This window comes from Clupea harengus, unplaced genomic scaffold, assembly GCF_900700415.2.
Source record: "Clupea harengus unplaced genomic scaffold, Ch_v2.0.2, whole genome shotgun sequence".
Taxonomy (NCBI): Eukaryota; Metazoa; Chordata; class Actinopteri; order Clupeiformes; family Clupeidae; genus Clupea; species Clupea harengus.
This window is the reverse complement of record NW_024879952.1, coordinates 1-13,448: the sequence shown is the minus strand read 5'-3', so window position 1 is coordinate 13,448 and position 13,448 is coordinate 1. Positions and strand designations below refer to the sequence as shown.

At 44.0% G+C, this 13,448-nt stretch overlaps 2 protein-coding genes across 4 annotated transcripts; both read left to right on the top strand.

Annotated features, from left to right (window-relative positions):
• LOC122130902 (dynein axonemal heavy chain 1-like) lies at nucleotides 1-2,967 on the top strand. 3 transcript variants are annotated; one of them, XM_042705746.1, is made up of 6 exons: nucleotides 1-438; nucleotides 784-1,023; nucleotides 1,192-1,264; nucleotides 1,442-1,616; nucleotides 2,062-2,218; nucleotides 2,815-2,967. In XM_042705746.1, the coding sequence occupies exons 2-6, from the start codon at nucleotides 820-822 to the stop codon at nucleotides 2,818-2,820; spliced, it is 615 nt and encodes a 204-aa protein (XP_042561680.1). In that variant the 5' UTR covers nucleotides 1-438; nucleotides 784-819; the 3' UTR covers nucleotides 2,821-2,967. The 3 variants fall into 3 exon arrangements, with proteins under 3 accessions (XP_042561680.1, XP_042561678.1, XP_042561679.1); XM_042705744.1 differs by having other exon boundaries at nucleotides 2,421-2,967; XM_042705745.1 differs by having other exon boundaries at nucleotides 1-1,023; nucleotides 2,421-2,967.
• Nucleotides 2,832-13,442, top strand: LOC122130901 (dynein axonemal heavy chain 1-like). Its single transcript, XM_042705743.1, has 21 exons — nucleotides 2,832-2,973; nucleotides 3,229-3,502; nucleotides 3,643-3,800; nucleotides 4,004-4,247; nucleotides 4,436-4,753; nucleotides 6,049-6,199; nucleotides 6,472-6,665; nucleotides 6,954-7,179; nucleotides 7,466-7,585; nucleotides 8,119-8,201; nucleotides 8,455-8,596; nucleotides 8,783-8,938; nucleotides 9,207-9,405; nucleotides 9,604-9,857; nucleotides 11,072-11,284; nucleotides 11,507-11,671; nucleotides 11,771-11,892; nucleotides 12,111-12,216; nucleotides 12,330-12,509; nucleotides 12,642-12,782; nucleotides 13,261-13,442. Exons 1-21 carry the CDS (start codon nucleotides 2,832-2,834, stop codon nucleotides 13,426-13,428), a joined length of 3,756 nt encoding a protein of 1,251 aa, XP_042561677.1. The 3' UTR covers nucleotides 13,429-13,442.
• Nucleotides 13,443-13,448: the final 6 nt, after the last annotated feature.

The following is a 13,448-nucleotide window of genomic DNA, read 5'->3' as shown; positions in this document are numbered from 1 at the left end:
AGGGACAACATATAACACAACAATAACATATAACACAACAATAGTAGGCCTACAACTAGCTAAAAAAAAGTGCGGTTTACAAGTACTTCCCTGAAGTGCTTTACAATAAATACAGTAACAATTTTGTTTATACGTATAAGGTGACTGAGATTGATTAAAATCTGTGGATGTCCAGACAGAAATGAACCTGACTACGAATGATAAAATCACTTGCTAGTTGCAAATCGTATACTGAAAAACTGAAAGACAGAATTTTTTAGATATACAAACTTTCAAACCCACACCATTATTTCTGCTACACAGTGCCTTGACAACCGTTACCATGTTTAAAGTTTACTTGGAAACAGATTTCACGAGGACAGGAAGAAGTTGAAGAAGTTGAGAAGTCATTACAGATTTGTTGAAAACTTAAAAGCTGTCCATCCCAACTATTTAGAGGTATTATATCGCTGTAGTTCTTTTATTGTATGGTGTTGAATTTAGCTTAACTGTTTATGAATATCATTTCTAGCGACCGCCGCCTCTATAATTCGCTGACTATCTAGGATTGCTAGGTTAGCAGACTAGCAATCAGGTAACTTAACCCTGCCTAACACTTCTGGAAACAAATCTGACATGTCTTTCAAACCTTACCGTAACACTATAACAGGGTCAATTGGCTAATTTGCTTTTAACATGGCAAAAGATCTGTTATTTCCCCGAACGCTACACGTTTAAAATGAATATCCTTACATGTACTGTAGTAGTAGCGTATCAAATGATATCTGACTCTTATTTTTAAAGTTCTATCATGAGTATTCGTTGGGAGACTCTGTGAGGATGGATTCAAGACTGGAGAAGCAAAACCATCCCCATGGGTTTGGGGTATCCCTGCCCCGCCTTCCCAGTAAGCAATTGGATCTCAAACCTGCCCCATCGCAATCTCACCGGAACATACTTCCGCCGGTCAGGACGTACCCTTTGATTGAACAAAAGGGGTTCTACTCTGAACTCATCACTACATCAGCCAAGCCTCGACTTCAGGTAGGCTCTATAGAGGCAAATGAGCTTCATTTAATCTTTTGATCAGTCCTACTTGTTTAGCCTTGCACAATGGCATTGACCTCTGACTAATCCACACATATTAATGTCTCTTTTTTCTTTACATAAAGTAGTATGCCTGCCAGCATGTGTAATTACTTTTTCCTGCAGTCTTATACCCATGGACCACAGACTCAGCAGAGTTTACTATGCCAAGCAGGATATGAATGGAACACCCCAAACGGTGAGCCTTTTGTGCCATTTCTTTCTTGCACTGTGTTTACATTGCCCTCTGATTTTTTTCAATATGCTGAGGAATTGTGGAGATCTGACTATGATTGCTCTAGGGTGCTCTGCATTTCTATTTAAGTAGTCTGTGCACATTGTTTCAACATCTGCTGGGAATTTCTCTGTTCCTCAGTCACAACTTTCTGCACCCCTCCGGAGCTGCACAGCATTGTGGATAAGGAGAAGCATGGCCCCACCACTCAGCAGTCGCTGCTGACCGACTTCCCCTCATCGTGCTACACTGCCAAGGTGCAGCTGCCCTACCAGTGCCAACATGGAAAACTGCCCCGCAAGATCGAGATTGAAAGGTGAGGTTGAAGAGGGTGTGAGTTAATGAGTCATAATGAAATAAATCTACTCTGTACAAAATGGTAATTATAGTCTCACTGCCTCTCTGTTGTGAGTGTTGCTTACTCAAGAGTTTTGGGTTGTCAGGAAACCCTAAAAACGTTGCTGCGCTGTACTCTTTCTCCAGACCACCTTGATCTGTTAAACTCATGCAGCCACTCTGTTAAGGTCCTTTTTTCCCCATCACTGGAGTATAAGTGAGCACTGAAACAGGCCCGACAGGCACGATTAAATGTTACATTTGATTCTATTCTTCTAATTTCTTGTAGAAAGTCATGCTTAATCATGATCTGTACCGATATAAATAGCAATTTGCCAGTTCTATCACACCTCAGTGACCACATTTGTTCATCATTTATCCACCTTTTTTCCCTCAGTGAGATATATGGTTATGTCTGCTTTCAGACGGAGGCGAGAGTATCTTACGATGGACCTTTCTGAGCTGTTGGCAGAACAGGGCATTGACTCCAACCTCTTAATCCCAAGACACCGGATAAATGTGGAAAGCACAGATAAACCAAATGACCCCGCTCTCTCTGTGTCAAACTACCTGACCCTGGAGGTGGGTGAGATGTTTAGGACTGCATGTGTACAGTATGTCTAACAGTAGGTCCTCTGTAGGCCATACCAGAGGAGTTTAAAAACTGTGTTTTGGAGATGGATTTATCTGTGTTGGTTATCACCACACTTAATATTTAGTCAGACTTTTAAAAACTGTATAAAATATTACTTATGATTGCATGCCTGATTTCTCCACTCCCAAGATATTTGACAATGAGGAGTTTGACTGCCGCACCCCTCAGGACTGGCTAGCCTTAGGCATTGAGCCTGGGTCTGCTGAGAGGAAGCCAGTCCCTGCTAAATCCTTGCTGCCCAATTATGACAAGATTCCAAATGGCAAGTTTGCTTGTGAAATTTGGAACCATGGAGCATGCAGTTCAGCCTTTTCCCAAGGATGTTTTGCATGCTTGGCCATCGTGTAATTGCGAAAATATATCTAAAATTAATGACAGACTAATTCCTGACTCTCTCCCTCTGTCACTCTTTCAGCATCTCTTCCACTTCCTTGTGTTTCTTTCTTTAACTGTCAATTTATCTTCTCATCTTTTTCCACCTAATTGCTCCCCCCTTTTGGATTATTTTTGATTTTTGTTTCAGACTTAAAAAGTCCATCTATGATATACTCCTGGCATTCCGTTGGGGTTTTAGACTACAACCCGGTGAAAAAACTCTACTTGGTTCATAAGGCTGACCTTAACGGCAGGGTGAGAGACAGCAAAGGAAAGCCAATTCTAAGGTCCAAAGAGAGAGCAAAAGGCAAGCCCAAAACACAGACTCCTTTTCAAATGGCTTTTAAACTACACATGCATTTTTTTCTTCCTTTGTCTGTGATATATGTTTGCGTGTTATACATACATCCATATAGCTCTTGCTGTTTTATCAGTGGAATTAAACTATACATGCATGTTTTCCTTTGTTTGGGTAAAATATGTTATATACATATACATAGCTATTTTACCAGTATGTTAATTTTCCCTTTACCCTCGTCCCTTTGGCTCCGATGTTTCTCAGCATCTTCCCAGCAAGCTCATGGCTCTTCATCGCTCCTTCTTGGTCAGTACTGGGTACCTAGGATCCTGGTGCAGTTCAGTGCTGAGGACCCACGTGTGTTCACCCAGAGGGTTCTGTTTGCCCAGTGCTGGAGGAAGAACACAGAGGCCCTGCTGTTCTATCACCTGGCCATCGACAGTATGCCCGTGTGGGATGGCATGCCCTCCCTGGGTCAGGACAGCCTTACCCGCATCAAGAAACACGTTCTCTCCTCGCCAGGCCTACAGCTTAAGCTGTGAGATAGCCCCTATTTATTCCCACTAACCTTGATGCCCCTTTCAAGCTGTTATATTCAATTGTGTATCAGTGGTGTATGAAGTATGAATTATGCATGTATGCCATAAATGATCAGACGTTGTGTTTTGGATGCTGTAGGCTGCAGAAATGTGTGGTCCAGCTGGAGAAGGAGATTAATCTTGAATACGATCGAACCATGAACCGGATGGTTTTTGAGAAAGTGGTGAAAGAGAACCCAGAGAAGTTCTCCCATATCACCGTTCCGCAAAGAGAGCCCGAGACTGTGCCAGAGAGAGGTGGGCCGCTGGGAAGGAATGTTGATGATAGATAGTGGGAAGATAGTGAGGGATTTAAGTTGATCCGGCACTCAGATGGTGGGCCAGTGAAAGTCGTTTATGTTGCATGTGGTCATAAAGGCTGATTTTGTTCCTAATATTGGATTGACTTGTCTTGAAAAATACTTTCCCATCTCATGCCACTCAATCTACTCAATCTGCAGGATTTGTCTCTGTCCCTGTGTACCCTTTTGAGAAGAACAGGGCAGCTTTCATCTTCAACACGCTCCTCACCACGCCTGAGGTTATCTCGGCCCTGTCTAAAGTGAAGGCAGAGTGTAACCGGGTGGCCACAATGAGCCTGTTCCACCTGACCTTCACCAAGGTGCTACGGCTAGAGGAGTTTGATTTGGCTCAGTCACAGACACACGCACAGGTCCGCTACACTGTTGCTCTCACAATCCTCATGTGATAACATAGCAATTTACAAAAAACATGGGTTGAACCCTTTTCAAATGGGAAAGGTTTGCCTAACCATGCATGTTATTAAGACTTGACCTACCTGTTAATTAAAACAAATCTTTGCTGGCATGTTGACTGCAGTTCATAATTTTCTGTGTAGTATTTGCATGTGGTATTTTTTTCTGGTGACGTAGCCCCTCGTGTGATGTGCAGGTCCAGCTGTTCCTGCATGACTCGTGGGTGACCATCCTGTGCAACAGCATCCGGTCCAGCCTGCGGGATGTGGGCGCCGGCTGGTTCTGCCTGAAGGAGTCGCGCTGGGAGGTATACTGCATGTCCAAGATGTGCTGCCTCATGTCGCAGGTGCGTTACAGCCTGCAGGACTCGCTGCGCTTCCTGGTGCAGGACTCTCTGGCCAGCCTCTCCCAGTTCCTGCTCAACAGCTGCCAGAGCGTGCTGCACTGCCCGCAGGACATGGTCTGGGGCAGTGACCTCATCAAAAGCTGCTATAAGTGAGAACCAAAACGTTATCCTTTCTGTGTTTCTGATTGTGCGGTGACGGGAATTCTCTGTATCTGTCATCAGATGACCTTTTACCTGTTGTAAAGCATCTTTATTCACCATTTGAATAGGTTATTTTGTCTCTGTCCTGATCCGCTCCACTAAAAATTGGCGTTCTACTACAGTGTTCATTTTTTAAAGGAACTATGTTTACAAAAGTGAAGTAGTTTTAATTGACAGTCACAGTCTAATTGTAATAAAACATTTCTCACTTGAAATGACTACTTTTACCTGGAAAACCAGCTGAAGTAGAACATAGTTCCACATTGCATTCCGTGTTGTAATGGCTCATCTGGTCATCGTCAGCTCATGTAGCCACCAGTTTACCACAGAAAAATATGCCCCTTAGGGGCTGACAGTGTTATGAGGATATTACCAAACAAACAGTATTGACAAGGACAGGGAAACGAACAGTCTGTGTAATCAAAATTACTAATTTTCATGTAATCTCTATTATAATACAGCATATTTAATGATGTGGTAGTCTTTGTAACATGTAGTGTAACATGGTGTAGTGAGTAGCTGGCTCCTAAGAGATCATTGCTCACGCTGTTCCACGTAGGCCTATGTCCAACTCTCGTCTCTCTGGTCATGCTAAACATAACCTGTTTGGTGATTCATGGTATCATTACTTTGGGTCCTCCTAAGCCTTGCTTTGACTGCTTTACACTGGAATGTTTTGTAACATACTCAAGGTTAGAGAGCAAATCTCAGAAATCTTCTCAGAGGGATTTTCCATAAATAGAATGTGTACCCATTGTATCTCTTGTCTCGTTGCATCTTATCAGACAATGTTGAAAAAATAATCCAGATACGATCTAAGAAAATTCAACTGATAATAAGGTCGAACAAAATGGTGTTGGGATGTCTAGATCCACAAAAATGTAACAGATTACAGTTAACTTTAATCTACTACTCCTTTGTTTTCTCCAGCTAACATTATCCAATCGTGAGCGTGCACAAAACTTGGCAAAGTGTGCATCATTGTATGCATGTTTATGATTAACACATCTGTCACATCCTTGTCCAGTGTGATTTATAACAATCAGGTTAGAACATTTGGTCTTAGTTTTTCTTCATCAAAGGAGGATGTTTATTTAGTTACGGTCTATTTTTTGACGTATAAAAAAGAAAATTGTACAACTATTTGTCGTTCTTGTTTTTCGTCAGAGATATTAGTACCGTTTCATTCACTGCTGGCCATTTTGTAGCTTGTAGCTTTGGTGAGTTCTATTTTCACTTACAGGCCCAAAAAGAACCCCCTGTTTCTGGTGGACCTCGTTCTGGACCAGACTGGCTCTCACTACAGCACACCACTAGAGAACTTTGAGAGTACCATAGTAAGCCTCTTTGACAAGGGCATTCTCTCCACACACAATGTCCCTCAGCTGGATAAGGTGAGATGATCTAATGGGTCCTGAGCCGTAGAACATTACATTATCAATTATGATCATATGTAAGGGCTGTGTAAATCACCTTGTATTATGTCTAAATGTTTACAATTTTATGATTCATGATTACATCATATACGATTAAGTATTGTAATAATTGTATAACTTAACATTTTATAATTATAAGGTTATAATTTTATCAGTAGAATTGCTCTACATATGACCGTGTATGATGATACAAAATATTGTGCTTTTTTGTGATTTGTTGGTTCTGGTAGTTTGTGATGACCAAAATGTTCATCAGTAGCACGCCCCTGCTGGAGTCTGTGGGGCTGCTGGAGCCGGCCGTGAGGGAGCTGAGGGAGCGGGTGAGTCACGCACTGCGCCAGGCCTCCATCCCGCTCACGGCCTACGCCCGCGAGTACGAGTGCCACCTGGAGCTGCACAACTCAGACGTGGCGAGCTTCCTCCGGTAAGGCACCCGCCTGTCTGCCAGCCAGCCACGTCCATAGGAGCACAGCTCACCTTCATGCACAATCAAGCTGACCGACTCAGAATACGCTATGTGCACTTTTTAACTTTGATTTGACTTTTGTCATTAGTGCTTCTCACCACATAACAAAAGTCTATTTTTCTGAGATGCATCAATTCTGTTGTCATTACCATATACTTTAACTTTAACTAATAAAGGTGGTTTGTTGGTTTGGGGTAGCACTCCATCTTATCACTTGTGAAGTCAGGCTGTGTTCTCTCCACTCAGGGCCCACAGCCAGCCGGAGCAGACTCCCCAGGAGGTGAAGCGGGAGGTGGAGGAGCACCTGAAGGAGAAGGAGGTGTTGGACCACTCCCTGCCTTCCTCCATTATCATCGGGCCCTTCCTGGTCAGTGTGGAGAATGTTCGTCAGACCCTGTCGAAGAAGCGCCGTGCTCTGGCTAATGCTGTGCTCGACAGGCTGGCACTGAAACTGGGCAAGCATGTTGAAGATGTGAGTAATGCTGGTTTCTGTAAACAGACATTGATGCAGGGGTGTCTGTGTGTGTGGGTGTGTGTGCCTCTGTGTGTGTGTGTGTCTGTGTGTTTTGCCAGTCTATTTAGGGACAAATCTTTTTGAGTACTACATGTAACTACATGTAAGCTTCAACTAATGTGTGGGTGTGTATCTGTGGTGTGTGTGTGTGTGTGTGTGTGTGTGTGTGTGTGTGTGTGTTTGTGTGTGTGTGTGTGTGTGTGTCTGCATGTCTATTGTTTGCATTTGCGTGTGTGTGTATCAGGCCTGTGAGGAATGCAAGGCCATCAGCAGGAAGCTGTATGAAAAACCTAACAGCATTGAAGATCTAACGGAGCAGAGAGAGTGGATGAAGCTGATCCCTGAGCAGCTCAAAGCTCATGAGGTATGACACAGGACAGAGTGGCCTGCAAGCCTCACACCGCAGCAACAGAGTTTGGTCATGTACAAATAAACTGTCATTGGGTGAAATACATTGCTAATGATGTCCACTTAATTCTACTGATGTGTTGCGGTGATGGTGAGGTGAGAATGATAACATACTTCCTTGTTTTTGTGTCTTTCTTTGACACATGCATTACTAAAGGATTTGGGGTTGTCAGTCTCTGACCGTCTTGCCCAAGGGCGTTCAGGGAGTTAAGTCTCTTAAAAGTTCAGTGTTGTTTGGTCATTCATTTTGCTGATGTGAGTGGACTGATTTTCTATCAGATGACAGTAGCCACATGTGCATCATTGCATGCATTGAACAGAATATTTATAGATTGCATGACTGCATCCTTTTGCATCTATGTTGCATGCATTTTGTGTTTGCATGGCCCTAATTTATTTCAGACCAGCCTGTTGGAGTCTCTTTTCCATAATCGAGTGATTGCAGTAAAGATCACCTTTGTGTATGTTTGACATTTGTGTCTCTTGTAGGAGGTGTTGTCCAAAGCCACGTCTGACTATGAGCTGATTGATGAGTTCTTCTACAACCTATCCGAGGATGATTTCAAGGCAAAGTAAGTAAATCTAATTACCACAGGTATATGTTTTTTTTAATGACAGAAACACTAAATATATATAATCCTAAAATTATATTGGTTGAACTATATTCAAATGTATCTTTAAGATCAAGATCAGTGACCAACACTTTAGAGTTTATTGGCATATTATTCATGAACTGACTTTGAGAACCTTCAAAGTCAGCCTAACCTCAGGGCCTGTGGAAAGTAGATGCCGGTGAGTTGAGGCTAAGTGCTGACTGCTGTGTAGGTGGACAGCCATGGCCTGGCCTCATAAGATTGAGAAACAGATGGAGGCGGTGGCTGTGCAACACGTGGAGGACGAAGAGCGCTTCAACAAGATCCAGCTGGTCGACCAGAACAACTTCCAGGACCGTCTGGACTCCCTGCAAGTGAGTTGTGCCTCTAAGCATCTGTCCATTCAGAATTACATCCACAGGTCGCTCTTCCAGGAATCCACTGTCCGTCCTTCCTCCTCCCCCGTGTCTCCCCTCTGCCCTCTAGTGGCCGGTTTCCATCATTACCACATTGTTCCACTCCTCCAGCAGCACTGACCTCATTATGTATCTGTGTTCCAGATGGTGGTGGCTGGTTTCTCAGCCTATACAGACGTGAGCCGGGCACATGAGGTGGCCAACGAGGTGCGACGTGTCGGCAAGCAGCTGAAGGAGTCCCAGGCCATGGTATTGCTGTACAACAACCGCGAGCGATTGTTTAACCTCCCTGTCACCAATGTAAGAGCCGTGTTTTCAAGCAACAAACATGATACATGGGACTGCATGTTTTGGTGGCCTGAGTTTAGTTGTGCTAGTACTAGTTGAATTAAGTTTCAGCCAATACAAATCTATTGAGTATCTGAACTAAATCCTGAAGCTTAATTCTTCGATATTGGTGGCCAGCACTTGTTTAAAGTAACGTTGTGTAAATGAAAAAAAAGACCATTTGATGGTTTCCAACATCAGAATCAATCACAGTGATTTCTCTCCCCCTCTTGTGGTCCAGTATGACCGTCTGCAGAAGCTGAACCGGGACTTCCAGCCATTCCGAGACCTCTGGACCGCCACCTCCGACTGGCTGCGCTGGCACGAGAGCTGGATGACTGACCCGCTGTCCATCATAGACCCGGAGCAGCTAGAGCGCAACGTCAATGATGCCTTCAAGACCATGCACAAGTGTGTCAAGCAGTTCAAGGACATTCCTGGTGGGTGCCATTTAGCCAAAGCTTTTTGTGTTATGTTAATATGTAGTTTATCAATGGTTCACATATGCAAAAATCTGAATGAACAGAAAGGGAATGAACAGAATCTCCTTTCCTAATCCAGTTTGTGGCACCCCCCTTCTTCTTCCACTCATGTTTGCCCGTCCCCTAAACTCCCCTTGGCACCCACTACCTCTGCAGCCTGTCAGGATGTAGCGATGGAGATCCGGACGAAGATCGAGGAGTTCCGGCCGTCCATCCCCCTAATTCAGGGCCTGCGTAATCCCGGCATGCGCGCCCGCCACTGGCAAGTGCTGTCCGAGCAGATCAAGATGAACGTGAAGCCCAAGGCCAACCTCACCTTCACCCACTGCCTGGAGATGGGCCTGCAGAACCACGTCAAAGACATAGCCCTGGTGGCAGAGATCGCTGGGAAGGAGTACGCCATCGAACAGGTGAGCCCTCACTGTGTTTCCACAGTGTGGTGGAAAAAATGTAAACTCATTAATCAGTGTGTAGATTATTAACTCATGTAATAATCAGTATAAGTAGAACATTTCATGTACTCATGTATATTAACCAGTGTGTAGATTATTAACACTCAGTATAAAAGGTCATTATAAATGGAACACGAGCAAATCAACATAATCACTGGGATATACACAAAAACATCATTATCAAAATTATTGTGCTATTATAAAATAAGTTAGAATGCCCAATCTGTTCCTTAAATATAGGGCTGGGCACAGTGAGAGTAAGGAATCAGTACATCAAGGACTATAGAGATCCGCTACATACAGGCCGTAAGGTCTGAAGACCAGATAAATCAACCCTGTTACTGGGCAAAACTTCTTAACTTGGCATAGATTCAACTTTGAGTTCATCTAAGTACAATGCATGATTCTAACCTAGAGGTTACTTAGAGCACATCTGGGTGCAGGTGGCCCAGGACCCACCCCTCAAGGCCTGTCTTGTAGTCTCCAAAGGGTCAGAGGTTTTCAAAAGTTTCACTGTCATGCCTTAGCTATAGCCGCAGTCATACAGGCCCAATTAATATTAAGTGATATATGTTGACAGGATAAGCACCAAGGCCAAGCTAATGTATAAAATGATGTTCAAACCATTGTAATATCAGTGTTGTCTCGAGACGAGCTCAGGTTTATGCTGTTGGTATTGCACTGACTAAATAAACCTTATTTGCTTCACACTCTGCCGGTTTGCTGAACTTTTTGGAGATCTTCTTCAGAAATTAACGAGAACAAAGAGTTTTAATTGGATCGGAATATACAGTTTTTCCTTATCTCAAACCTACAAATCTGACACAACAACAGTGTTATGATGTTTGTCATTCCTTCTATTTTTGGCCTCATAATATCTGTACAACCATTTGGCTCAATGAGTATGGATTTGCATTTGTGTAGGAATTAGTTTAAACACACACAGTCTGCCAACCTTTAAGGGGAAACTTCGGGATTTTTCAACCTGTGCCGGTTTTAGCATTCTAACTCAATATTGGACATATTTTTTGTCCCCAGTAAAAATAGGTCCCAGGTTGAAAGGCCCTGAAGTTTCCCTTTAAGAACTAATTATATGACCTACTTGTAGTGTAAATACTGAGTTGTAATGTAAACGTGTTTCCTTTTTCATGTAATACTTATGTGTTTCTTAGGCTTTAGACAAAATGGAGCAGGAGTGGGCCACGGTGGCCTTTGATGTGCTTCCTTATAAAGACACGGGAACCTACATCCTGAAGAGTCCTGACGAGGCCTCTCAGCTGTTGGATGACCACATCGTCATGACCCAGAGCATGTCTTTCTCGCCCTACAAGAAAGCCTTTGAGGAACGCATCTCCACCTGGGAGGGCAAGCTGAGAATGACACAGGTACTGAATACACACCCAGATGATGTGTGCACATAGGAAGGTTTACTTCATTACTTAATTCGTTCATTTATTCCACCATTCTTCGATTCATCGACTTATCTGTCCAACTATCCATCCATCCTTACATTCATTGATTCATTTATCTATCTATTCATTCATTTATTAATTCATTCATTCATTAATTAATTCAGTTGTTCATGTTCTTCCTCCCCTTGCTGACAGGATGTTCTGGAGGAGTGGTTGACCTGCCAGCGTTCCTGGCTTTATCTGGAGCCCATCTTCAGCTCAGATGACATCAACCGCCAGCTGCCTGTGGAGGGCAAAAGGTACCAGACCATGGAGCGCACCTGGAGGAAGGTGATGGAGATGGCAAACAATAACCGCCAGGTGAGGTCAAAGGTCAGACTTATGACTTATGAATTATTCTGTCAGAGCTGGCCATAAGAAAAAACCCTTTTTTGTCTGTGTTTGTTTTTATGAGCTCAGGTGATTGGGGTGTGCCCGGACGCTCGATTGTTGGACAACCTGAGAGACTGCAACAAACTGTTGGAAATGGTGCAGAAAGGCCTGAGCGAATATCTGGAGACCAAGCGCGGATCTTTCCCAAGGTGAATTTTGCCTCTGTTGACAGCCAGGATATGAAAGCCAACTCACAAACACATATGTTTAACATTTAGTTTTTTCAGAATCATGCCGTATGTACAATGCATCAGCACAGGGAAGACCTTCATGTTGACCTAGAAGGTTTATCCACACATAGAAAACTTTGAGCATACATGTCTGTGCCGTGTTTTTGTGTTATATTGTGCTATATTTTTTGGTGTAGATTCTACTTCCTGTCTGATGATGAGCTTCTGGAGATTTTGTCCCAGACCAAAGACCCAACTGCTGTGCAGCCCCATTTGCGTAAATGCTTCGAGAACATCGCACGGGTATGTCTCAGTGGCTCCACTGCCGTTCATCCCCTTCTTACTGCCATCGCTACCTTAATGCTGAAGGTTAATATGAGGTCTGACAACTCCTGCTCCCCCTTTTCCCTCCACAGCTTCAGTTCCAGTCAGACCTGCTGATCACTCACATGTACTCAGGGGAGGGTGAGGAGGTCAAACTGCTGATCCCTGTGCAGCCTTCTGGGAATGTGGAGGACTGGCTGAAGGATGTGGAGAGGTCCATGAAGGCTAGTTTGAGGGAGGATATCAACCGCTCGCTGAAAGCATACCCACAGGTCTGACCACAATTTATTTTTTATTTTATTTACAGATATTAAACTCCTGAAAATGCATCATACGTATTGCATCAGTCTTTGATGTAAATAATTACAGTCTGCATGTTTCCCCTCTTCCTCTCTCCTTCTCAGAAACCCCGCACTGAGTGGGTTCTGTCCTGGCCAGGCCAGGTGGTCATCGCGGGCTGCCAGACCTTCTGGACCACAGAAATGTCTGAGTCCCTAGAGCTAGGTGATCTGGCCAGTCGCCTTTACCCGCAGCTGCAGACACAGGTATGTCTCAGCCCTCTAAAAGCTCTCTCAGCTTACAAAGTGTTGGCCCTTTAAGACACTGTAAAGTAGTGTGTGTTGTATGTTTGTGCATGTGTTTGTGTGTGCATGCGTGCGTGCGTGCGTGCATGTGTTGCACCTTACCTACTGAACTTCTAGGTTAATCATTCACTTGATACCCTCAGTGGGTTGGGTGTTGGATTTACAAGGAACTTCTGCTGGTTAAAGTTTTACATTGGTGTCAGGGGGGCATGTGGTGGTTGCTGTTGTCATGATGGTGTTATTTCACTGGTGAAATTTTACTGGTATCTTGAAATCAACCATCATTTCAAATTTGAATTTGATGTCTGGATGTGCGTTAATGCATATAAATGTCTGTGTGTGTGTGTGTGTGTGTGTGTGTGTGTGTGTGTGTGTCCGTGTGTGTCCGTGCCCGTGCCCGTGCCCGTGTCTGTCTGTCTGTCTGTCTGTCTGTCTGTAGCTGGGAGACCTGGTGCAGCTGGTGAGAGGTCGGCTGTCTAAGATGCAGAGGAATGTGCTGTCGGCTCTCATCGTCATTGAGGTCCATGCTAAAGATGTGGCCGCCAAGCTGGTGGAGGAGAATGTGTCCAGTGTGCATGCTTTTGAGTGGATCAGCCAGCTCAGGTGAGAGGTGTCATCCAGATGCTG